The following is a 27,657-nucleotide window of genomic DNA, read 5'->3' on the forward strand; positions in this document are numbered from 1 at the left end:
CTTGCACTTTCTCCTTTCCTTATTCCAGAGCATAAGCAGTGTAGAAAATGTGTCAGAAAAACAAACAAACAAAACTGTCTCCCTAAGCTTCCCACATTGCAACAAGGAATGTGCAAGCCACCTTCATCACATTTCCCCAACACTGAAGAGTTCATTTCTGACGCAGAGCTTTTAGAGGAAAAGATGTTTTCAAGCCCTGAAAACAAGCAGTGCTTTCAAAGTCCATCTAAGCAACAAAAGTACAACGCCCAGTCCCAAGTAACCTATCTTGTCCTTGGCTTGTTCCTTCTTTCTTAAGGAGAAAGCCCAGAGGTTTGTATCATACAGAGTACATATATCCCAGCATAGTGTGTTCAGTACTGGGGTTGTGTACTGACTGAAAAGATACTTCAGATCATTCCCAAATATGCTTCAAGGTCCTCTGTACCTTCTTCCTTTCTGCCTCCCTACACCAAATAAAGTGTTTCATTACCTTCTTTCCTCAAGGTTGTGCAAAGCTCAGCTATCAGCCCAACGGCTTTGGATTCAATTTCACAACTGTGCACTTTTGATATGAGGTTGAACACTTCCTATTGTCGTTAGGACTTCTTGCCCAGACTGTGGCCAGTTTTGTCCACACAGTCCATTTTTCAGGCTAGGCCAGAACCTTCACTGCCAAGACTCAAGGGAGGTGAATCCAGATACCTTTCCTCACAGACAGGTGCCTTACCCCCAACACCATCTTTTTTGTTTCTTTTTTTCCCCAGTCAGCATCAAAAATACATAAGGCTAAAAGGGGAAAGTTGCTGCCCCAATAGATTTGTTACACTGTTTTCCCTTTCCGGTGGTTTCTCCACAAGAAAGGAAGACACTGGCAGAAGAAAGCAGCACGCAGCGATGCTCTTACACCTTTCTCCGGGGAAGATGGGGTAGTGGGGCAAACACCACAACAGTTCTCATAACGATACACCAGCAGTTTGCATATTTCCATTTCCAAAGACATCCTCAGTAATAAACCAAACAAAATCTGTTATCATGAGCAAAGTGGCTGCAATGTTTGCTCAAAACCTAACATAGCTCAAAAATAACGGCTCAGGAAGACAGACTTCACATAAGGGATCCCATAACTCCTGTCTGTTTTCAGACAAAAGGTAATGGCCACAAAAAACCCCCAACCCAACCCAATCCTCACCTTCTGGACTCAAACTTGCATTTAGAGCCCAGTTAGAAAGCCATAGGGGCACATAAAGGAGGTATGGAGAGTTTCAACTCTAATGCTGAGTATGAAACACACACACAGACCCAGCTGGCTCTTCTTACTAATTCCTCTTTATAGGAATCACTCATGGTAAGACAAGATCTCCCAGCTGACCATCAGCAGCCAAGACCATGATGTAATTCCAGGTCAAAGGGCAAAGGCTGTGTCCAAAGGAACATGAGATTGTTCCTTAGGAAGAGGTTAACATATTGTAACTATGAGAACTCAGGCACAGCAGATTCAAACAGAATCTGGACATAAAATGAGTCATACTACCTTCTTATTTCTGTTCTGAAATGGACATCTTGGAAACAGTTGCTTAATTCTTCCAAGTGACCAGAACAATCCAGACTGCCATTCAGGAGGTGGGGAAGCACCTTGCCCTGGTTGTCAGACATGGTCTGGGACTACCAGGATATTTACATTAACAGCTGTACAGCTTTCAGTGTGGCATAATTCAGCCTAACTAGTTACCCCTCATTTCTACATACTCCTAGGAAAGGAGCCAATTTAGATTGGACTGTGGTAGAGAGAGATGGATGTGTCACTGGGGATATAAAGCTAGCAGGCTGTTCCAAACCTCATCAGGCTGCAGAAGGGAAATCGGTGAGATGGAAAGGAAGCATGCTTCAGTGAGCAAATCTGAAGATTTCCAAAGTAACCAGATGGGAACTCATGGAGGAGTTTATTTATATATAAACCAACTTTGCAAGGTTGAAAGAATATTTTGTGAAATAAGTACTTGCCTAAAAATACTTGATCTTTGGCTGCTAACAATAAACTCTAAGAAAAAGGAGCAGAGAACCTCTTCTTACATCTTCACATGAACTCTTAAACCCAACCTATAAAGCTGGGTGTCACAATTTCAGTGGAGTTTGTTGCTAGAGAATTCCTGGAGGACTAGACACGTACCTCTGAATCAAAACTGTAAGCCTAAACGAGACATAAGCCCTGACCAGCAGTCAACACTTTTGGCACTGCTGAATCTGTGGCATAAGCGGTCTTTAGGTTTCTTTACTCAGATTTTTATGTTTTGTTTATACTGTCACTAAATAAATCCTACTGCTCACTGTGAGCACCAAGTACTTCCTGAAAAACCTATCCGAGATCGTACCAGCTGTTCATTTTATTGCTTGTTTTAAACAGGCCTACTTACCAGCATGTATGTTTAGGATCACTCAACCACAGCAAGGCCACACTTTCAGTTTGTGAAGCTCAGAAGTCCTACCATTTGTGCAGGATATTAACTTGATCCTGAAGCTAAGAAAATTCCAGCTGAAGTTTCACAAGCCTGGGAGGAAAAGGTTTTTTGCCTACATTAAGCCACATGCACTAACACAAATACCACAGCACAGGTATTTTGACCACACCAATAATAATAAGCAATAGCTCTGCCTTGTTTATAATAGAGATAAGTGTAGGAGGAGGACAAAGACAGCACAGGAATTGGTTCAGGAAAAGCTTCACATCCCATCTACTGTGTAGGTGAGGATGATCAATGGACTTAATTCAAAAGTCAGAGTACCATTCCACAGCCCAACTTATCAAAGAGGTGGGAAAGACTCCACTAATAGATTCAAACAGCACAAAAGAAAACCTTCCTAATTTCAATAAAAGACAGAGACTTCACCAGGGAAAAGCAAGTAGTAGGCACTGCCACTTGGAATCAGTGGTGAGAGAGAGGCGGAGAGATGGAGAAACAGGGGAAAGTCTAAAATAAACCACTAACAGGGAAGTAGAAAAAGATCAAAGAATGCAGAATCGAGACTAAAGAGAAAGGGAGTGCTAAGACAAAGACAACATACAACAGGATGATGAACTGAAGAGCATCAGCTCCAAACTCTTTACTATCTCATCATTCTCAATACCTACACAAAAATGATCCAGAGAGCACAGAAAATGCACACTACAGAAAAATAAATATTGATTTTACAGTGTGACTGAAACAAGGTACAAAGCCATATAGAACCATATGCTGAATGGAGAACTTTCAGTTTATGTAGAAAAAAAAGCAGCTACTTTCAGATAAGTAGCACTATAGTGCTCGATATTGAGACGTAAGGATGCTCTGAACTGAGACATCTCAAAGTCTCTGCTTGTAAAACAGGCAAATCGACAACCTGACACAACACAGATAATTAAAAATCGACTCTGTTGAAGAGCTATTTGTTGTGCTGGTGCCAGGAACTCCCTACACTGAATGAGGGAGCCTATGGGGAAAGAAAAAAAAAAGTCCAACAGCACAGGATACAGTACGTAACAGGAATGTTAAAACTGCACAGGGAACCTTATTAAAGAACTGTTTTGAACACTGATAACATCAAGATGCCTAAAAGCAAGCCCCATAACACAGGTATTTCTCTGCATGAATTAAGTGCAAAAGTCTCCAGGTTTTTCTACAGTGGAGAGAGCTACATGTTTTGAACAAAACTTTAAACAGGCATCAATTTATTTGCTAATTCCATTAGCCACCACTCATTACCATTTGCGAAAACACTGCCAGGAAAGAACACAGAAATGCTGTCAAACTACCTTGATGTGCCCATGCATTTATTTGCTATGCAACCCTGAGTTCAGCACCACTCAGCTTAGAACAGTATATTGAAACAGCACATTTTTCCGGGGGGGTGGGGATGTGGGGGTGTGGGAAATAAAATCACTATTTATATACTCTGGATGCTGTCATGAAAATGCCAAAGATTAATTTACCATTTTCGGCAGACATGTACCTTATTGCTGCCTCACTCTGGGGAGCAGCTTGATATTTTTGCCCTGCCATTCCACCACTTGACAACAAAGTCAAACCAGCATTTATCAGTTTAGTTCTTAACATGCCTGACAGTTCCTACTAGAATTTGTTTACTCGAGCACTTCTCGGTAGAAAAGGAGATAAAAAATAATCCAAACCCCCCCCCCAACATTTACTTACCCTTTCCTCATGACCAAGAGACTTAAAGAGAAATGAGCCCACGTCTGCAAATTTATTTTGCCACTAAAAATTTCTTAACTCATTAGACTGAAGCAAAGACGTAGGGTTAATGAAGCTCTCCTTCCTAAATGAGTTGGCAAAATTCCAACAAACCCCTTTAACTCAGTAATTCTGATTATTCCTTTGTTTTTTTTTGGTTGACCATGCTGAGCAATAACTGCATTATGCAGAAAGGCAACCAAACTGCATCAGCTGTATACAAAGCTGGCAGTCATCCCTACAGTTTACCTCACTTAACAGAATACATAGAACACTGAAAACACAGCAATTATTTTATTTTTTATTCCCCTGGTCTTCCCAGAGACCAGAACAATGTCTATAAATCTTCCCTGTTATAAAAACTTTATTTCAGTAACAGGTTAAAATAGATATAATTCATCTGATGTTGTGTAATTGCAACAGAATGCACAAGGCTGTAGTCAGACATGAGCTGAACAGTTTCACTAAGGCACATCTACTACACAACTGAAAACCAAAGAGTCTCAGGTATTTTAAAATTACAAATTAGCCATTACAAATTAGATATAAATAAAGACAATAATGCTACAGAGATACTTTTTTCCCCCCCCTCTGGTAATTCTGCCAAAATACAAATACTAATGAAATACTTCTGTCAACTGCTAAAAGACATGTTTTTCATGTCACATTTAAATTAAGGACATGAAAGTGTTCTGCCACTCAAAAACATGCATCAAATCCTAGTACTAGTCTTTCATAGGAAAGTACATTTTTAAAAACAAAACCAAGTTACTTGAATAGTTACGCTATGAACAAGATATGAAATCCTGTTGATGTTTAACAAAAAATGACAATGCTGATAATAGCTAGCACATTGGAGGATTGCCAAAAAAGTGCAGACCTTTTTAAAAAACAAAGTGTTGTAGGATTAGCAAAGTATTATCTAGTATTTAAGAAATATTTGTACATTCATGTAATGCATTTCCTCATGCTTTCCCTAATTGGTGCCAAAAGGTCAGTTAGGTTTGGTATTCTACATGCTCAAATTCATGTCTCCTCAGAATTAGAAACACCTCCACATTTTTACTACATGAAGTACTTGGACCAACAGGCTGATAAAAAGAGCTTTCAATGTAACATGTTCTAATTGATAAAATTCATTTTATTTTTATGTTTGTACCTTAGACATCAAAAAGCAACAGCGTACAAATAATAATAATGGTATTCAGAAGAGCCAGAATTACCAAGATTAAATTATAGAAGTGCTCAGCTTATGAAGCATGCTGCTTGCCAGACAGCCAAAAGAAAAATATACGGACAAAAAAAAGTCAGTGACTCCTATGTGCTTTATGTTTCCCTACAAATATATTCAGTCACCTGCTGAAGTTGCATTTAGCTCCCAAAACAGACGATAATAGTTCTACCAACACCTATTTGCTATACAGTAGCTCATTTTTTCAGGCCAAAGTTTCCACAATTACCACATTTTCTTCTGAATTGATAGTTAGGCTACTTTAATTTTAGATGTTTTAAAAGTCAGATCTAAAAATCTTTACATACATTCATACATATGTATAAAACACTAAAATCTTAAAAACAGAGCCCTACAAACTGAGGTTCACTGCTTCTGCACTTAACTTGCCACCACTTAGACTATGAATCATTGTAATCATATTGGAGTGTTTGTTCAATTCTTCCTTCCGTAGTTTTACAAGTGCCTCTTTTTCTTCCAAGCGTCCTTCCAACTGGGATTTTTGAACTTCCAGAGAAGATGCCTGAAGAAACAAACAAAATGTTATCATTTCCTCCATTATCAACTGAAAACCATGCACAATACCATGAAAGCTGAGTGGCCTGGTGGTGAATTTAAGCAAGTTATTAAAAAGCAGTTTTAAAATTACAAGCTTATTTCAGAAATCTCTCTCAGCTGTACGTTTGGTGCACGTGAATGATTACAGCCACTGCCACACTGCAAAATGGGAAAGCACCGACCCCCATGTCCTATTTAAGCATTAGAAGTGTTCACAGTTAAGCTCTCTAAATTTCATTTCAACACTCAGACCAGTAAATATTTACTGAGAACACGGGAAATATTTGGTATATACTGGATAATATTGCCTGGAGAGATTAGGCTTTTGCTTCCAGGAAATGGAAATACAACAAATGTGTTTGTCAGACTGCCCACTTTGCATGTAAAATAAATCTCTATGTAGGCTGCACTGAAGTTTGGGGATTTAGTTGTTTGTGGTTTTATTTTGTTTGTGTGTTTTTTTCAAAAGAAAAACAAACCAAAAAACGTTAGCCTGTTAACTTGGCATAGCCAAACTGGTTTCTGTTTTAAAAGAAGACTATTTCTTAGAGATAAAAATATTTTTTTATTAGAATTTCAAAGATCAAAAAAAAAAAATCAGATGCATTTTGGTGCATGGATATGTACTTTAATTCAGGATGTGAGAAAGGAGGGGAAGTAAGCTGATCCACATTTTATATAAGTCAAAACTACCAAAGAGGAATGTGCTACACTCTCTTATTTAACATTATGCTACAGGTTTGGTGATTTTTTTTTTCCCCTTCCAAACATTACGTACTCACACCTCGGGCCTCATACAGCCTCACTAGAACTAGATCCTGACTTAAAAATCAATAGTTATACAATTAAAATTGAGAGAATTTGCTCGTCCACTACTAGACTAGTATCTTTAGCTACTCTACCAGCAAAATACCCATTTACCAACTCATCAGTTAAACAGGTATCTAAAATTCCAGTCTCTAGAATGCAAGTGCAAATAAGTCCTTACCTTGATACTCAGTTCTTTCCTTGCTTGCTCTGTTTTACTTAATTCCTTTCTAAGAATATCGATACTTTGTTCCATATCTATTTTTTCTTTCTGTTGAGTTTTCAGTTTTTCTTCCAGAACTTTTATATTCTGTTGCAAGGCTTAAGAAAATGTACACATAAAAAGATTGGTTGTCAAACTTAGAAAACAGGTATTGTATTGCCCTGGGAAACAAGGTGTTTTTTTAATTAATTTTTTTTTTTTTTGACTCAACATGGCTGCTAATTGAATTACTGAGTAGTGCCACCTACTGCTATATTTTAGCGGTTGCTTACAGTCATTTGCAGAAGAGTTAAATTAAGCTCTTGTAATTTGCAGTTCCTACAGAAAATAGTTATAAAGGCACGCTGTAAGAAGATCCTGATATGATGCTGTGCAGAGATTCAGTGAAATCAACTTCATGTATCCTTTGGAAAAAATTAACATCTGTATTTGTTTCATTCAACTATTAAATTACATATCCGTGGCCAACTAAGATTTACAAGTTGCTTAACGAGATACAGCTGCTTATCTAGAGTCTATAAGAACAATAGTTAATGTGGATAGTTCTCACATTAACAATCTAGTTAATGTGGATAGTTCTCCAGCTTCAGTGACCTTTGGGTAAGTGACTTACTCAATATTTTGCCATCTCTCTCCTGTAGCTGCTGCTGTAATTCTTTTCTGCGATCTTCACTTTCTACCAACCGTGCAGCAGTTCTAAAAGTGCAGAGAAACAAATGTCAGTGATCAAAGAGAGATATGCCATCATTTCCATGTCTAAGAAGCTAGAATGATTTTCGTATTATTTCCAGTCGCTGTCGAGAGTTTCAAATCCTAAAACCCACGAATGTGCAGGGTGTGAGCACAGGCAGATCTTATTTCCTTCCCCCCACTCTCCATGGAACAGTCATTGCCCTTCTCTGATTATGGTAGAAACTATCAAAAAGGTTCATTCCTGGAGCTCAAAACCCAGAAACTGTTGCTTTTGATTAACAGCCACAAAGCATCTAAACACTGACAGAACTGAAATTGTCATTCAACAAAATTCACTGCCATTAGTGATTAGGGATACTGGGCTTTTAGGAGGCTCCTGAATAGGCAACACCATTAGTAAAACTTGTTTCAGGCATTATTCAGGACATCTATACATAAAAAACTACCATTCTGAACATCATCTCAACTGTCACCCAATAGTCAAACACGACCAGTCTTAAGATATTGCCATAGCCCATACATAGGTTTGCCTCAGACTTCCAGACTTAGTGCAATATTTAGTTTCCACACCCATTTAATACATAGGTACTGTCATCTACCAGCAGCATAGCTGTAACCTGAGCACTTTATGCTCTGTGAAGCTAATCTACTTCTTCAGTGATCAGCTAGCCTAATTTCTAAGGCATATTCTCTTTGTCACTTGCCTTGCCTAGATGGCATTTGCTGTCACTCTTGGTTACTTGTTCATCCAGTTTTTATCTACCAGTGTCTAAGCTGCAGCCTCTAGCAAGAGGGAGGGAAGTGTATTTCCGTGGTCTCCATTTTATTTGTGGCAGTTCAAGAACATCTCTATAATAACTGCACCTCTGACCTGCCTTTAACGAGGGTCAGCTTTCATCAGAACAGCTCCCCAATTACAATGATCTGCATGTTGAATCTAAGTGTACAAATTTATTCAGTAGCAAACTAATGTATCAGTATGATAATTTTCCATTTGAATCAGAACTCAAGGCAGTGATTTGGACTGCTCTGATTACTGACAAGGCAAGAGCCTGGAAGGATGAAGTGAACTTTGCAAGCAAAATCAAGAATAGCATTTTATTTCTAAACTGAATACAAGGCCTGCCTATGTGCATGTTTTAAAGGTATCTTCTGAAAATTAATGTATTAAATAAAATCTGTCAAAGAGGAGCCCTATATTCCCTTATTTACATTGGTGAAAGGTTTATCAGACCTCTACTTTAAGCCATCAAAAAAGAAAAATTATAATTAGTCCTCAAGAAGACCTAAGTAATGCTAGTTTTATGGTTGAAGAATGATGTTTTATACCACAGACAGAACACCAATTTTCAGTATCTCTAATCTCAGATGTGCTAGTTTAGTAGGGTTGGTTGGTTTTTTTTCTGATCTGACAACATTAAGAGAAAACTTGCAAGAAAATATTCGGGTGATAAAAGCATTTAAAAATTCAACAACTACCAAAACCACACCTCCTCACTCCCCCAAATGCATCCAAGAACTGGGTCATCCTCTTTCTTTTTCTACTATCACTGAAGTCTGTGGGTATTCCCTCACCACCTTCAACTAATAAAGGAGCAAACAAAATAAACCACCACAGACTCTCACTACTACAGATTCTCATCTAACATAAACATATAAAACAACCCTGAAGCATCTTTGGCCTCCTCTAACTTCGCTTCTCAGATGTTACTTAAAGCACAGTTGAAAAATTGAGACTAAAGTGCTATTTAGTTTCACTTTTCAATTTGCTTTAAAAACACTAGACTGAACTCACCTGTCATTCTGCTGCTCGAGTGATTCATTTAGTTTCTTCATTGCTTCCATTTGTTTATTTAGTGAATTGCATGTAGTCTGTAGATCTTTATAATGTCTTTCAGTTGTTTCATACCTACACATGAAGTATAATTGCTTTTGAAGAGTTTTACTTTAATAGTTTGCAAAAAAAAAACCCCAACAACTTGACATCATCTGTGCAATCATCCCACTCAAGCAAGGTGTTTTGGGAAAGGGGAGTGTTCAGTTGATGATTTTTTGGGTGGTAGTTAGCTGTGTGTTAGATTTTTTTTTTTGTAATGAGCATACTTTGAATCATATAATCATTTGGGATGGAAAAGTTGAGTTCACTGAGTCAAACCATTAACCCAGCATTGCCAAGACCACCACTAAACCGTGTCCCTAAATGTCACACCTATGCATCTTTTAGATACCTCCAGGGATGGTGACTCAGCCACTTCCCTGGGCAATGCTTGATTTGGAAGAAGAAAACAAACAAACAAACAAGCCAAGCTTCAGTGGATCCTTTAGATATCCTTAATTATTAATGATCAGGAAGCAACCTTCTTCCAGCAGAAAACTTAGGAACTGACAAAACATACAAATGCCTTTAGAAATTTGCAGAGCTACTCTATAACAATTTGGGTATGTCAGTCATCTTCTAAGGGACCCCGGGGAGTCAGTTCATGACTTCCAGTTGTCTCATGATCCTAAAAACTGAACACACTGAAAACAATGCAGTGTGCATTTAATATAGGCTTATGAAACAGATCACATACTCTAAGGAAACATTTTCCTACCAAAAGAAAAATTCTCTCCCCTGATGTCAGTTATCCGATTGTTTTTAAGGAACAGTATATTTGAAATATGCTAATTGTTTAGAAAGCAAGTTTTTGCTTTGTAAGGACATTGTGAGGATCAGAAAGCTTTTATTCCTACTTTGCAGAATTTGAAGCCTCAGACTGAGGCTGATTTATTTCATGTGACTTAGTCAAATACATGTTCACAAAGTGTATGGGTGCATATAATTCAAGCAAAAATGGAGGCACTTCCACAATGACCATATTATACACTTATTAAAGAAATCTCATCATGGACAAAAGTTTTATACATTTTCCTCCCTCAATGACTCCTTTATTGGCAGTAATAAGCCTTCAAAATTGCCTAATGTAATGCCCGCTCCCATTATTAAGCAAGATATTTGCTCTCAGTTTTATCAGCTTCTTTGCCTTGCTGACACCTAGTGACAAGACCAGCTCATGAGAGTTGAAAAGTTTACGCCTTTATTCTTCCAAAGCACATTCTAGTTTCTATCTTCATGTACTTCTGTGTCTCATGTGTCTCTTTTTAGCTTAAGATCCTAAAGAAAATAACACTTATAAATAATTCAGGACACACAAGGTGCCAGCTCTCTCCCTAACTCACTTTTACCTAATTTCAGTCAAATTTGCTACTGAATTGATCAAAGATACAAAGTCCTTATGCAGACATACCGTTATTGGCTGCTTTTCCACAATATTTGCAGCATATAATCAAGACAGTGTATAATATCAAAGACAGACACTGAGAGCATGGTATAATGCCAACAGAAACTAAGCATTGTTAATTCTGTTTCTTAAAGAACAATGCTCCCTTTTATACAAAGTTCATGCTATTTCCTTAACTGGACCTCCAACATCTATGACTTCAGTCCATTGAGAGCTGAACGTTAAACTATGCTAGATTTAACATAATAAGTTCTTGAATGACTTAAGTTGACCTCATTGACAAGCATACAGAAGAAGGAAAAAACAGTGAACTTTCCACTTAAAAACATGACTTAGCATGTTATGTTGCTCTTCCAATGTGCTTAACCCAATAAAGTTCATCATCACTCTTTAAACACGAAGTATTTGTTTAGTGATCTTACACGCCTTACCTCTGAAGAAGATCAACAGAGGATTTTTTCAGTATTTCATGTTCTTCAGCAACTGTCTGCAACTTCCTGTTGTGTTGAAAGAGCTGCTCAATATCAGTCTGTGCTCGTTCAGATTCCACCTGCTGAGCTTTCAGCAAGTCATTAAGTTCTTCATTTTTTCGTTCTGCATCCTTCAACATTGCAGCCAGAGTTCTTGCCTTTGAATGGAAGGATACGCCCCCCACAAATAAAAGACAAAGGAACAAAAAACCACATGCACCATTACCAAGAATTCTTTTTCAGAAGTCACTTTGTAATAGGCATGTTTGAGGCCATAGATCTAACGCTAAAATGTCATCATCTACATTAAGAGAACAAATTCTCTCACCTAACTCCAAATTAATTTGTTCACTAAATTCCTTTAGCTCCCGTTATAGACAATGTGACGGAAGAGGGAAGAACAAAGTAAATGATGACACATTTTAACTATGAATTTAGTAATCTGCAGCCTAATATTTACTATAACCTTTAAAGAGTAGAAATTATTCTGAGTTTTCAATGCACAGCTCAAACACATACCTCACAGAAGCAAGCTTTATTTGGAAGTTCATCTCTGACCAGTGATTAAAAGGCACAAACAGGAAACAGTTCTCCATATACCAGCACATTCTATACAGAATTTTAGTAAGTGGCTTTATTAATTCTAAAGATTACTACCACTAAATTAACACTAACAGTTAACAGTAAAGTAGGTCAGTTTTGTTGACTTCCTTAAGAGAAAGGACTTTAAAGAAAACTGTGCTGAAGAACAATTCAGAGGAAAACAGGATGTTTATGATGAAAATTAAGACTGCCCTAACTTGCAAGCATAGCTTACAGATAAGCAGCATAGTTTCCACATGCAGTCACAGTTAAAACTACCAAGGCAATTATTAGTCTCACCTCTGAGTCCCAGAGGGAAGCTCCTGCTACTCACCTCGGACTCAGCCTGGGCTCTCTGACATCGGTACTGAGCCATCAGCCTATCAGCCTGAGCCAGAGCTACTGCCTTGGCTTCCAAAAGGTCTTGCAGCCTGGCTTCTTTGGACTGTATGCAGGAAGAGCATTTTTCATTAACATTTTCTGAATGTACAGACTCCAAGGTACCCACACACGCCAGGTTGTACTCACTGCTAACGCCGACAGCTTCTGCTCGTAGACATCCATTATGTCAGAGATCCTCATGTCAGCCAACGGCTCCTTCATCTGTGGAAATGTTTTCCAGTTACTGCTACTGTAAATCTGCATGTACTTAAGAGAGGTAATAGCTGTAAGCTTTGTAAGCTCCACCTGTCCATTAGCTTTTCGAATTCCTATTTTCACATCTGAGACTGTCTGCTCCAATACATCCACCTGACTCGTGGGGAAAGTTCATGACTAATTGAACTAGTTAGGCTTAATAGGAGTCATCTGCAGTAGACTGTCAGTCCAGCACTATAAAAAGGTAAAATCATCACTCAAATTGTTCCCTTTGGTCTAATCTTTGCTGGAGAATTAGCAGTTCCCTCATAAGAGATCTAAAGTAATCTGCCTTAACACTCACAGCACAAATGCTTATGGCTAAAACTCCTTGTTCACGCTCCATGACTTTCTCAATGTACAGATTAACAGAAAAGGCCCAGGAAAGTTGTTCTGACATACTATCCAGAACAGAACTTACTATGTTAACCCATTGACTTACTAGACAAAATTCACCATATATGGCACAACAAATCCTAAGTGTTTATTAAAATATATGCCTGAGTCAAGTGAGAATGCTACTTTGGGATTTTGGGATATTTCATCTTAGGAAGTGCTACTTTTGAGCAGCTGTTCATATATGCTGACGTATGACCAAGTGCAAACTATGCCAGCTGTTCATACATTGAACACCTACTGAAAACTTGCCATTTCTGCAACATTTTGAACCATTATGTAAGAACTTATTTGTATATTAACAGGAGGCCCCATGTAGCTCCAGTTGTCAGCTCATTTTTCTGTCCCTAAATTACAAAACAAGTAGTTTATTTTCCTACTTGCAAACTTAAAATATCCAAAAGGACATAGAGATGACTACCACAAGAAAACCTTCTCTAAATTCCTTTCATTCTCTCTGTACAGTAATACAATGAAAAGTGTTCTCTCAATTATGTTTTTACACACATTTGAGCTTCACACAACATACAAAGCACACACAGAAATGAAGTACTGGATATTTAAAGTGAATGTGCATATTGATTTTTCAGGGAAAGTTCTACTAATTACAAGGTCTAAGAAAAGCATCACTCAACAATTCATCAACAACTTTCTTCCCTAAAAAAAAAAAAATGGAAGCAGCTTTATGAACTGTCACAACACTGGAAGCTGCTGCACTAGTAGCTGTTTAGGTACCTGTGGCTGCTTTGATTTACATGAATATAAACACAGCAATGCACCCAGACTTTCACGTGCAGTCCTGGAAAGGACGATCAATGGGAGCATCCAGTGGAAGAGTAAGAAATAAGTCAATGAAGACTCATTTGACCTTTTTCATTATTATTCTGGCAGCTCACTGGAACTGGTAGCTCATCGAGTTCCAGTTTTATCAGTTACAACAAAGAGATGAGAGTTGCAAAGCTAAGGCTGGAGGCAATCCCACTAATACAGATGTCAAGCTGTTATCAAGAAACTTTCTATTAATTTTCTCGATTTGCATACTGTTCTTTCAAGTCAAAAGAAAATAGAATCAACAATCCATCACTCGGTCTGAAGCAGCTACAAAGCAGCTAACCTGCTTTGAAGAGAAAATAGAAAGAGGAGATACGTTCAGTATCTGATAGCACGGCCCACAAAGCTGCACACGGTATGTGGTGCTCCTTTGAGTGTCTCACTCGTGGTGCACGTTGCTGCAGAGGGAAGCAAAAACTGTCTTCTGAAATAATAACAGTGTCTTTCCAAGAAGGCCATAAAAACTGAACTGCAAATGCTAGAGTCAGCTAGAGCCAACAAAGGAAAATGTTGGTAGGCGTGTTTAAGCATACAAGAGGTGTACCACACTTTTCTAAAGCAGCATAGCATCTCTTCTTGATTACAGGCTATTTCTCAGAGAGAGGAGGCTCCTGTATGTGTCCTGGTGAGTCCAGGCAGCTGGATTATATCTGACTCCTGCCTTCACATCTGACAGCTAAGAAGAGCATAGGCAACCCCACTGGAGAAAGGGACCTCAGTAAGGAGTCCGAGCTTCTGATGTAGCTCAAAGTAACATCACTGAATTTTGCTCAGGAGCTCAGTAAAAGGAGCGCATTCTAAGCAGACAGCAATGTAAACCAAACTTAACTGATACACACATGGTAGACTGACACTTGGATTTTAATTTCCACCCCTTCCAGTAAAAAGAGTGGCAAACATTTAACAAGGGTATACAAATTCTACCAACCTCTAGTCCAGAGTGAAGTTTCTGTATTAATTCCTGAATATTTGAAGCTGTGGATTCATCACTTGAAGGACGGGATGAAGAACACCTCACTGAAGTGATGTTGGCCACAGATGCCTGCATTTGGATTCTTTTTGCTGCATGTTCTGTTTCTTGTTGTCTGTAGGCATTATTTGCTGCAATGCTTTCACCAAGCCTGTATAAACATAAAGGGTATTACTGACACAACCTCCATTGCAAGGACTGAAGAGGAGAACAATTTCATAACAAAATTAACTTCTCTTTAATGGAAAACAGATTAGACTCACATTTGCATTATCACAGAACATTAAGATGTGTATCAGACATGTGCCCAAACTGTCCAAAGATACAGAGAGTAGGAAAAAAAAAAAAAAAAGTATTATGGCTAACCTTTACAGACAAATGCAGAATCGCATCAGAAAGGGCATGGTGCTCAGCTCTTTTTGAGCAGAACAGATCATGCCTCTTATGAGCCTGTAAAACAGGTTATTTTACCTGTTATTATTCAACTTAACTAGGCCACTGTTTGTCTCAATGAAGATGGAGAAGGTATTCAGGAAGCATTTTTATTGGGCATAAAAATAAGAAGACTGAATAATGAAAAAGCGGAATGCTGCCAATCAACCTTAGTTTTCCCTTGTCTGCAATTCTATTTTACAATGCTACATTGCATGCAGCACATTGAATTTTCTAAGTTTTAACCAAAATTTAAGTACGCAGATAAAAGTGCAATCTGTTAAAATTTGTATAGGGAAGAGAACTCAAGAGCTTAGAAAGAAGTAATTACAGTACCTATATTCCAGTATCTGTATGCAATTTGTGGTTGGTATTTTCAAGGCAGCTATTAATGACACGTTTCAAGTAAAAAAGAATGACAAATCAAAACAGCTGATTTTAGAGGCACCAGTTAAAACTTTTTTCCTCTTGATAAATTCCTTAATTACTAAGCTATCCCAGCCACTTCACTGAAGTGCTGTCTCAATTGCTTCCTAAGTGAATCCAAAGCCTATTTTTAACCTGCATTTATAGACATGTTATTTGGCTATTCCATTGTCTAACTCCAGATATATTTCATTGCACAGATCCTTCATTATTCCAGCCAGACTATTTGCTACTGGCCATTATGAAGATGTTTCCTAGATCAACCAAATCATGTAATTATAGAACAATTAAGGTTGAAAGGGGCCCATCTACAGACCACCTAGTTCAACTCTCCTGCTGTAAGCAGGTTGCACAGGACTGTAGTATTCATAAAAACAGTACTGATGTTTTCAGGGTGAACACAATTTTAGACTCTTATCACTGTGTTCTTATGAATGGTCTATTTCTGGGTTATGATGGAAACAGTAGGATTTCCTGGGGTGTGGGGAGATTTTCATTTGTTTTCTGAACCAAAAAACCACAGCAAAGCAAATTGCCATGATTTGGTTGGGTCATCTTCCTTTACTTTTCCCCCCATACAAGTAGTAATTCAATCACTGTTCCAAGATAAGCTGGTTATGCTACAAATCTTTCACTGGAGAAAAGCAGCTCAAATGCCAAAGAGGCATCTGATTTGGAAGCTCTTTCAAACAATTTCCGTTTTTGTTTTTAAAAAGCTCTAACAAAAAGGGAAGACGCTTCAGATTAGTTTCCTAGGTTGCAAAGACTGATATAATTTAAAACCTTTTGCTTTAAAATTTTATTACATCTATAGAAATAAGGACTATCAAGCAGAGTTTGTCAATGTTTTCCCTTATTTAGGCCACCTGAAATACTTAAATACCTGAACCATATACCTACCATCTGACTGTGTCTTACCCTAATCTGCTCTTTCTTGGAAGCTACTGTAAAAGGGTGAGCAAAACTACAGGAACTGAAGAATTACAGGTCTGACAAAGTTCAGTAGAGAGAGAAATCTGACATTCAGAACATTAGATGTACCCTAAGTAAAAAGTTCCAAGCACAGACTTCAGGCAAATGAATGCTGGGGGACAGGAGTCAGTCACTACCATGTTCCCTAGGATCTGATGTAAAATGAATGCCATCAGCATTTAGACTCTTCCTCTCACTTCCAAGATCACTACTGTCTCATAACTGCACAAAAGGAAAAGATAGTTATTCTAAAGTTTCTGTCTCTGATGAGCTGAAAATAGCACTCCAAAAAACATGAATACCACTAAGCTCATAAAAATGTGAAATCTAACCAGACTCTCCAGAAATAGACTTACACTATGGCAGGAAAATCTGGTAAGGGTGCAGCCTCAAACAGTATTCTAAGTCCCCCTTGGACTTGCTCTCTATGGTTTGATGTTAAAGCAAATGTCAAAGGTGTAATCAAGCGCTGATCCTAAAAAAGACAGTTTGGTCAAAACAAAATATAGCAGTCAACAATAAAACCTCTCCCACCAAACACAAACTACCAAAACATCACAATATCAAGGCCCATGAGCACAGAAATGCTTTATTCAAAACTTAAGCTACCTCCTTAAAGGTTGCTCTTCTAAGTTTCTGAGCCTGAAGTCAACAGAAGACAAGTGATTTTAAAAACAGTTTACACTTCTGAGTATTTAAAAACAAGTTTTCTCATTGAAGCCAACAGAACAGGTAAAGAGACTGCTTAATTCCCTCAAGTTTTCAAGTACTTGATTTTCAACATAAAGTGTCACAAGCTGAAGTTTTATAAATATTTATTGAGAACTGTAAAACTCACTCTTTCCCATTAAATTACACAATTCCCATTCCTGAAAGAAAAGTCTCCAAAAGAACAACAAGTGTTTGATTGTCTGGATTGCTTTTCCATCATTATTAAGGCATCATCTGACCAACAGGCATCAGAAACTGTTTTGACCATGCAAAGTCCCAAAGTAACGTACATATTTAATAGTAACCAACACCACTAATAATTATACTCTTGTGATAGGTTTTTTTCTACTTTGCTACATTTAAACTGCAGTCCTAATGCAGTCTTAAAAGGATAATGCTTACCAGACAGCTAAAGTATTTCACATGCATTACTGAAATAAATGATTGAAGGAGAAGCAAACTGCTCTTATTTTAGAAACATTAACAGTGAAACAACCTTTAAGAATTGTGCACTGGGGATTATATTTTCCTAAAAGTTTCATCATTTCAGAGACAAGCATGCAAAACATTCAGAACTGTAGTGCAGTGACACTTCCCTTCACAGATACATTTCATGAGACATTTTAAAATCATACCTGTAAAATTTTGTAGAAGCTGACCTCCATACCAGGTACATCCTGCTTCAACCTGCTCATGAGCTCAAGCGTTTTCAAAATGATATCAGCAGCAAGTTTGCTTTTAAGACATCCAAGCAGAAAAGCAAATTGGGTGGAAATATAAAAGTGAGATTTGTCAAATCAGCACTGACAAATAAATTCAGTCAATTTAAAAAAAAATTTAATAAATACCTTCACAAAGAAATTAAATATGTCTAGCAAGGCAACAATGCCAAAACCAAAGAGACCACATTGAGTTCCTTGGACATGCTCCTAAGCTTCTCCAGCATGCCAAGGATGGCAACAGCAAAGACCAAAAAAAAACCACTTCCAAGTTGAAAGTGAGGAAGGTTTAATTGTAGGTCCAATTATATTTCACTGGGCTTTGGCTGCGTAATTCTCTAGTTGTATCAACATTCAGGTTCATGACACTGAGCTGAAGGAATGTGTATTTCATTTTCAGTGCAATGATTTCCCCCAGTAGTAATGTGTGATATTATTGAACTCTGATTGCATAAAATCAAAACGAGAAATTAGGTGCCATGAACCAGTTCTAGTAAGCCTCTCTTTGGATAAGCTTGAACTACTGCATGAGGTTTAAGGTCACTGTTCCACATAAGTGGATCTCCAGCTTATGCCAACCGAATGTTTAAGCTAGGTTTTACTTACTGAACTGACCAGCAACATTACCTTCTATTCCCACAAAAATACTCAGTTTGATTTAATACCAGTATTGATTTATATGCATGTAAGTGGTACTTTCAACTATCATATACTTTCCATTGGTATCACAACTCTCGTACAAGTCTTGCTAAATTAGATTTCAGATAAACGTGTGTGCTCACCACATTTTAGAGTCCACTACTTTTGTCCCAAAGCCAGTATCAATCCCACTGTAAGTAAACTGGTGTTCTATTAGACATGTGCATTGGCTGGCAGTGAGTACCTTTGATACATGCATTTTCAGCATGTCATCTCTACAGAGCAGTAGACAGAGTTAAGAATAAATTCAATATACCAATGCTTAGGTATGGGCGCCAAAAGGCAACATTTTCTAATAATAAAGGACACAAAAGCTAGTGCAACAAAGCACAGGAGCCTCCAAAAATTCTTTTAAAACTCAACTACACAAGCCACTTAAATCATGCTTAATTCACAACCCAAGGAAGCTTCACTTTTCAATTAACACATACACTTACTTGGAAACAGACTGCTAAGGGAAACCACAATAAAATCAGTGGCATAAAGAAACATAGTGAACAAGAGGCAGTGACCAGGTAGCCCCTAGAAGGGAGTTAGCAAAGGGACTTCTTCACAGAACTCAAGCTTAGATGCAGGACTACATTCTGCAGTCATGTTCTCCTTCCTGAACTTACTGTGAACACTAAGGACTCAATGAGGAGCATAATACTACCATTCCACATTATTTTTCCTTGTTTCATTGATCTAAACTTATCTCATATTTGGCTGGGAGCTGCACTTGACGTAGCCAGGCAACAGTACTATACTGATCAAGATGGCCAACCAAACCCCCCTTGCAATTTCAACAGAAAACACTCTTGTTTTTGATCTGCAAAGTGCTTCTGAACTTTGCAATAGCGACAAAGTAATTTCACAGCAATTAGAAAGCTACTTAAGATCTACCAAGACGACAGTTTTAAGTAAAATTAGGGCAGTTATTGTCATTAGAAGCCATTAAAGTGACCCAAGATGGACGTATCTTGTAACATCTTAGAGAAGACGATGGTGGAGGAATAATAAATTAACCGCCAATAGACACATAAAAAGGATATTTGTCAGGACATTGATAGCCTTGATCATTCTTTCACACTTTTTCTTCACTAATAGCTCATCCACAATCTGTTCTGGCATCTGAAGATGATCAAGAAGAACAGGCAGCAAAAGATCCACAAAGTGTTCAGCTGAGACACTGTTCCCATTGTTAATAACATCCTGTAATAAAGATATTTTATTTTGTGTCAATATTTAAAAGTACAGCACAAGGAAGCCAAGCTTACTCTTCTACTTCCTAGAAAAAAATTCTGATAGTTTTCTATCTACCTCATGACTTCATGAACTGCCATATTTTCCACTTACAACACAGACATATTTCTATAATACAGCATGTCTTTAAAAGAATAGTTGTTTTACAAAGTATGTTTTATTTCAACACAATTTCTTTATAAAGAAGTCTTCTCCAGGTGTTTCTTTTATGTGCTATTTCTCAAGTCAAATTCCAATAGTTGTCTAAATATAATTTAAAAATAGAGCTCTACGAAGCTCTTTAAACCCAATTATCAGTCTTGGTACCTCAAAAATCTCTCTGAATAGTTGCAGCGCTAGAACTGAACAGTCTTCAGAGCCTTCCAATGGCTGGTTTGACAAGTGCACCAGTGCAACAGATGGTTCAAAAGTCTTTGAGCGAGTCCCAAATCTGGTGCTTCCAGAGACCGGGAAGCCAGACGGTTCCAGTATCGCCTGCCGCAGGGTATGACGCAGTTCTGCCACGGAACAGAAGGCAAGCAGCAGCTCCAAGATCTGTGTGAAGTGAATAAGGGTTCAAATGCTGTTAAGTCAAGAACTTACACAGAAATTGCGACTCCCATAGTACAAGTCTAAAGAGATATGTAAGTTCTGTGCAACTCCTTTTAGGATTTTGAAGTTTTCTGAAGAATAGTTTTCCTTCCTTAGAGCCAAGCCAGCAGCAGAAACACAGTTCATTATATTGGGGAAGGCTTGTACAGTATTCAGTGTATTGCTTTCTCTTCTTTTTTAAAGAGTATGACTGCTGGCTAGTGATTTGGTAAGCAGAAGAAATGCACCTACAGTCAGAATGAAGAAAGCTATGGAAGTGAAAACATTCTGAGACATGAACAGATGCACCCGTCTGCTCCTTCTCTAAATAAACCCAATAAACAACAACAATCACACAAAGAGAAATATTAGCATTTATTATTAACTAGGATGTGCAACACATTCATAAACAGAAGCTTAAGATGCATTTCACAGATGTGTTCAGCCCCAATATTTTCATATTTTAGCCTTAGCAATAGATAGCCAATGGTTCATTTCTGTAAGGTGGTAGTGAGACAAACCCAAATGGAACATTTTACTGCTTAAACAGATGCAGCATCAATTTGTTCATCTAAGGTGAGAACATTTACTCTTAAATCTTTGAAATTAGCATCAGGGTTCCCTGATCATCAGTTGAAGTCTGAGTAGTATTAATTCAGGTTTTAGACAGTGAAGTGGGTACACATTGCACTTCGGGTAGATCCCAAAATTTCTTATTAGCTGAAGCACAGAAAGGTGTTTTTGTTGGCTTTTTGCTTTTATGTCTGTTGCCTGAAAGCAGACACACATAATCTGGCAAAAACCCAGCCATTACAAATTCAACCTGACAGCCTTTTGAATAACTAGAAAATATAAACTTGGTGAATATTCCAGGTCATTTATGAGTCCTGAAGTCAATGTATTTCATTATCGACCCTTGTACACAAGGAACCTACTTAGGAAGACAGAAGAGGAACTAGATTGGGAGTTGAACCCTCTTAGCATTTAACTGAAAGAGCATAAATACCTTAGATGATGAATCAGGATCCCTTCCATGAAGAAGATCTAATACTTGACCAAGGCAAGAGGTAAAGTGCTCGTATCTACAGCATGCATAGAGGAGAAAAAATATAAAAATAAAATTGAAATTTCACCACAGACATTTATACTGAGCGGTGAATGCGAGTGCCCTAATTCCCCTTCTTACTCCCAGACACTTCAAGTACAGTTACAGTTTTGATAATGTAAATTCTATTTGAAATAGAATAAGCTTTAAAAATATTCTAAGAATGAAAGCAAATTCCTTAAAATAAGCCAAGATTTTTCATCTATTTTTATGGTTTGATTCAGATTGAAAATTGGCTGCTAAATTCTGCTAGCTGAATTTGCACAACCACTAGTCAACCCCTCCACAGAACTGCTCTATAACACCCCCAACTCTCGAAAAATTATTACTTCTCACAACTTCTACCATACTATTCCACTTCAAGATGATATAGCACTGTAAAAGGCAAGATCAAGTTGTCTGACTACCAATACTGTCCAGACAAAGAATAACAGAATACACTATTCAATATTCCTTAAGTGACAATGAAAAAAGCAGATTTCAATTCACACTTCTGTGCGAAACTATAACCCAACAATCCTTTAGGTTCAGATACAGCAGTCATAATCAGCTATTCAAAAAGCATCTAGGGATTTTTTTCCCTCCAAGGTTTGGTTCAGAATTCAAAGAGCATACAGCAGAGAAACTGAACTAGAGCTTAGGAAAAATAACTTATTCTTTTAGGAAATTAAGACATACCTGGTAAGATAATCTGCAACTTTGGGGTTCTTCATAAGATCCATGAGTAGATCAACAGAGTATTTTCTTGTTAGAGTACCATCTCCATTTACAACAATATTGAATATTAACTGAAATGTCTGATGGATATTTCGAGCATGAAAGAGCTGAAAGGAAGAAGAAAGTTATGTACAGGCACATACTTTGCAGGGTCTCTTGTTTATTAAAATGAGCTGGAATTAGAATTTTATTTGGCCAGTGTGACAATTAGTTTTATCTACAACTTAACAATAGAATAGACTTCAAAGTATCACTTACTTTTTCTCCTACTTCTTCATTTAGGGTAAGGCTTGATAATACTGAAAGTGCAAACACAACCATAGTCAAACTGCTGTGGGCCAGGAAGCTTATTAAGGTACGATAGAAACTCTTCACATTATTCTAAAGCAAAAAGGAGAAACATAGGTATTACAAAACCTCCAAATTTACAGATTTTACGTATTTATAAATAAGCCATACAAGTCATGAATAAAACAAAAATTAAGTAACTCTTGCCCTTAAGCCAAAGAACCATGACATAAAACCAAAAGTCTTACCAAAGATTTTATCTGACTTTGAATAGACAAGTTGTGACGACAGAGATTTGCCAGGAGTCCCAAACACGGTATCGTTAACTCATCTTCAGTGGACTGACTTAAAAGAAAAGTCCAAAAGATGTTTTTATTAAAGTATCTAGAATTTAATTACAAGAAATTGTAGGGTGGGAGACTGGGGGACTGGGTGGTTGGAGGACTTTTAATTTTGTGGGTTTTGGGGGGGAGCTTGTTTTTTAATTAGACACCATTCCACCAAGCAAAGCAAAATTCAGATTGTAATCCCCACAGTGTGGGCAGCTTTTAACTGGGTACATCTGAAAAAAACCCCCAAGTATCAGAGATTAATGCTATCAAAGGTCATTTATTGCATATACTTCTAATACTCATTAGACTTCTCACAAGGACACTTGAATAAAGTTTTTATTAAGCTAACAAGTCTGCTCCTAGTGACAAGCATGAATTTTCCCCTGGCTCTTCTCTTTGTTAGCTTCCTGCTCCCAGAGGTGTAGGGGTAGGCTAAGAGGCCAATTAATATTCCATCATCCAAAGTCCCACAGCCAGTGCATTAAATAATCTGAAACAACATGGTTTTCAAAGAAAAGTCTGTTAACTTCAGAGAAATAAACGCCACAGCTCACTCTGGAGATCAGGTTAGTACAATATGCTGTATGCCTTCAGAAAGTTTAGAAACTCAGCTTGCTATGTCCCATAAGAAAAGACAACTGAGTACACACTTACACGTGGTGCATTAGAAATGAAATTAATTCATCGATGTTGGTGCCAGCACAGAAGACTGGAACGTTGTAGGTTAGTCTCTGCAGCAGCTGAATACCCTGAGGAAATAAACAGCTATTCACATGTCTTTCCTATAGCATCTCACTGAGGAACGTTACAAGTTACAAAAGCTAAAACCAAAAGGACAAATAACAAGACACCGCAACTGAATTAGTTTTCAGACTCTAATGCTAACATAACAATTACACAAGCTGCTGAAAGCACATTGAGTAATGTCCTACTGCGCTGATGTACTTATTGAAAGCCCAAAGAGATTAGTAAGGTTTTATTTTAACAGAGGAGTTACCTTTTTAGACCATCCAATTCTCCCCTTTGCCTCACCAGCAAGTTCTCCACCATCAGTGAGAACGTGGTTTTGTCCTGTTCAAAGGTCTAGAAGTCTCATTAAAATCCAAAAAGTACTTTGCAATGTCTTGCAAAAAGGATGCTCATAGGAAAACAGATTTGCTCTAAAGACTGCCAACAGATCTAATGGTAGCAAAGTCCTTCATATAGTACTCTTTTGGCACATAAATGAATTAATGGAAGTTAATACACTCAGATATGACAAGAATCACAGCACAGGTTAGCAGCTGAAACAAAATCTAAGTGTTTCAAAGTCTCATTGGATCTATTTGGCGACTACAATATCTCTCCTACTGATGGGCCAATCACTTGGATCCCCAAGTTGTGGTGCTCCTAGTGCTTTGAGATATATGCAAACCATGAGAAAAGTGTTCTTTACTGGATGCCTGACTCATTTTCCACTGAACAAGGGCAACAGCACTACTAGCAAATTCATTTTCTGCTTTTCCACTCCATAAAGAGAGAGGTGATCACAGGCAACCAGCAAGCGCCTGCTAAAAGCTCAGAACCACATAGGAGAAAATCTGTGCATATTTAAAAAAAACCCACAAAAACCCTTTAAGGAAAGGTTAAAATCAGTGAGGTCAAACTGGGAGATGTCAGACATTCACTGTAAGCTTCTGTAAGCACAGCCCCCTGGCATTCACTGGTAGATGGCACTGACCAGAAGTAAGGAGTCCAGATATGCCCTGCAAAATTTCCATGAAAACAGGCATTTCTTTTCACTCCTTCACAGTCACCTGTCAAAGTATTAGATAAAACAATCTCCAGGCTTTTGTTATGAACATTAGGAGAAATAACCGAATATTACACCTGAGACTTCTCCTGAACACATTATTTCAGATAGGGCTTTTGGAGGGTTATTATATGCAGACAGTATAATGCATATCATGCAACAGTAGCTAAATATCATTAAGCATTAGTTCCTGTTACCTGTAATAAGAGTGGGTCGCTAAGGTTAGCAGAACTTCGATGAACCACTCCTGCCAGCACGCTGGTCAGATTGTAGGTGTCCTGCAGAGCTTCTCTAGTCTCATTGTCTGAAGCTAGAATTTAAGAATTATTAGCAAAACCCCCTATCTAATAGCAAAAGCAGAAGTATTACCTACCAATTTAAGCAGAAGCCAAAGTCAAGTAGACTAAAACTGATAACTTGATAGGGTTCCTAGCAATAGTTAAATAAAAAAAAAGCCAGTTCTACTTAGGAACTGGAAAAGATGTAGCAAACAAGGATGACATGCAGGTAAAGTAACAGATCAGCTGCAGGAGGATTAATTCTTAAAACTTTCCAGACCTAACCTCAGCAAATATTTTACAGTAACTGTTCCAAAAACAAAAAAGAAAGCTCAGAGAGGCTTAAACTCCATGAATCAGAGATCATAAACAAGTGATCACCCCAAAGGACTCAAGTCTTAAATAACTACTCATACATGACGAGAACCTAAGCAGTGAAGGGATAATTTTTCCCCACATATGTACATTGTGCTCTGAGCACAGAGCTCCCAGGACAATGAAGTCCCACTTCTGTGAAATGGAGGGGAAAAAAACAAACAAAAAAGTCATCTCAAGAGACAAGTAAGAGGCAGTAGAATCTATTTTGCAATTGGGAAACTTGATGCACACAGCTCTCCAAGCTATAGGAGAGCCCAAACTGCCACCCTCCCAACACTGGTGGGAGAGGTAAACTGAGGTGATGACAGTTGTTGATGTAACATGGCTTCTCCCTATCCTTGCATCCAGGCAGGTCTCTCACTTCTTTAAAAAGTTAGTCTGTTCAAGCTCCAAAAATAAAGGACAAGAGAATAATTCCTCATCCTACCCAGTGAGGAAACAAATTCTGACAAGCACAATCACTGTAATTTCACAGTGATGACTTGAAATCTGCTTCTCATGGAGATTTAACATCTTAACAGATGTCTCAGCCAAGCACTCCACCAAAACGAAAAATACTTCATCTTTCACACCTAAAGCTTCTTCCAAGAAATCCATCACCCCCACCACAGAATCAGCCCCTGTCTTACCTTCCCTTGCCCAGACAAAAGACAAAAAGTTCAGATGCAAACCTTACCTAGTTGTGAGAGCAAAGTAACCACAGACAAGGTCAGAGATGGGTTTATATTAGTGTCCTCAAGGAGCTCCACAAGGCAACTGAGACATTCACTTGGTAGAATCTGGTTTGAAGCAAATAACCGTGTAAGCTTCAGTCCAGAGATAACCTGGAGACCAAAGGGGAAAAATAACCTTACTCAACTGTAACAAAGTAATTCACATAGAAGTCAAAGCACAGAGTTGTATTAAATAGATTTTGCCCTATATGACAAACTGAGAATACAAGTGCCACTCTACTGAGGCATTTGTATTCACATCTGCGGGAAAAAAAATTTTGAAAAAAATCTGGTTTTCATTCCTGTGGATGTGTTCCCTTTACTCTTGGAAAGTACTAGATTTATTTATTTTGAAAGTACAACCAAACAGATTGCTCAACACAAACATTTAGCAATCAGCCTTCAGCTGAGCCCAACAGCCTGCTTCCTAAGGATGTGGACAGGAACCCAAAGGTGCCACTCCACAGGAAGAGAAGCAGCAGCAGTCAGTGCTGTTTTGGGAGCACTCTGTGACTGAGATGAAAAAAGCGGAACCTGGGTTCAGGGAACCCTATACAAGAAGATGCCAAAAAAGATACGTCTGCACATCAGTACAGGCAGACACAATCTGTATTTTACATAACACAGACACATAATGCTGAGTTTGCACATTCTCTGTATATCTCTTTACAAGGGACACAAACAAGAAAGCAAAGCGAGATGCTAACTCTCATATAAATGTTTTAGAGATTAAAAAAAATAAAACGGTATTTGAAAAAGGTGCCTTGCATATGAAGTAACTCAGCTAATGGCCAACACAAGGGTTGTACACAAGGCTGTACCTGGAGGTCAGGGAAATGCACTGGCCTACCCTCTGAGCAAAAAACACACTGGAATATGTGTTACATGGAACTGGCAAACTCCAGATACAAGAGCAGTTCATCATTCAAACTCTGTTTTTTAAGACGTTAAAATAAATGATCCTTGTGGGTCAGAATTCTGGGGATATGAAAATACCAGAAGTCCCTCGTAAGACACGCTATATGCTTGCCCTGAGTGTTTATAAGCATACTGCACACTGTAAACACACTGTAAACACACAAACACACCACAAAGCATTATAACAAAGGACACCACGGCCACCCCCATGCCCCGCTCCCACCGCGCCTCGGGACTCCCACCTCCAGGCTGCGCTGCAGGAGCGCGGCGTTGTGCGGTGTCTTGGCGGCGCGGTACTGCGTGGCTGCCAGGAGCAGGGCCTTCATGCAGCCCTGAGCGTCCATGGCGGCGCAGCCCCTCAGACGCTCCGCACTCCCCACTCACTCGCATTTCCCGCCGCCGCCGCCATTTTGACGCAGCGGCCACTGAGCGGGACCGGCCGCCGGCGCCGCGGGGCACGACGGGAGACGCCGCCGCCGCCA

At 38.4% G+C, this 27,657-nt stretch overlaps 1 protein-coding gene across 2 annotated transcripts; it reads right to left on the minus strand.

Moving 5' to 3' along the window:
• Positions 1–5,093: 5,093 nt before the first annotated feature.
• Positions 5,094–27,622, minus strand: CIP2A (cellular inhibitor of PP2A). Of its 2 annotated transcripts, XM_032680718.1 has the most exons (21): positions 27,418–27,620; positions 26,221–26,368; positions 25,086–25,198; positions 23,751–23,845; positions 23,013–23,109; positions 22,735–22,857; positions 22,438–22,583; positions 21,661–21,736; positions 20,391–20,618; positions 19,874–20,033; positions 18,926–19,067; positions 18,060–18,159; positions 17,070–17,188; positions 14,842–15,034; positions 12,579–12,653; positions 12,385–12,495; positions 11,430–11,626; positions 9,513–9,626; positions 7,638–7,720; positions 6,983–7,122; positions 5,094–5,959 (listed from the first exon to the last, which is right to left on the minus strand). In XM_032680718.1, exons 1-21 carry the CDS (start codon positions 27,517–27,519, stop codon positions 5,789–5,791), a joined length of 2,733 nt encoding a protein of 910 aa, XP_032536609.1. In that variant the 5' UTR covers positions 27,520–27,620; the 3' UTR covers positions 5,094–5,788. The 2 variants fall into 2 exon arrangements, with proteins under 2 accessions (XP_032536609.1, XP_032536610.1); XM_032680719.1 differs by lacking the exons at positions 5,094–5,959; positions 6,983–7,122; positions 7,638–7,720; positions 9,513–9,626 and having other exon boundaries at positions 11,425–11,626; positions 18,926–19,069; positions 19,876–20,033; positions 27,418–27,622.
• Between the last annotated feature and the right edge of the window lie 35 nt (positions 27,623–27,657).

The sequence above is a fragment of the Chiroxiphia lanceolata genome, chromosome 2 (assembly GCF_009829145.1).
Source record: "Chiroxiphia lanceolata isolate bChiLan1 chromosome 2, bChiLan1.pri, whole genome shotgun sequence".
Classification (NCBI taxonomy): domain Eukaryota; kingdom Metazoa; phylum Chordata; class Aves; order Passeriformes; family Pipridae; genus Chiroxiphia; species Chiroxiphia lanceolata.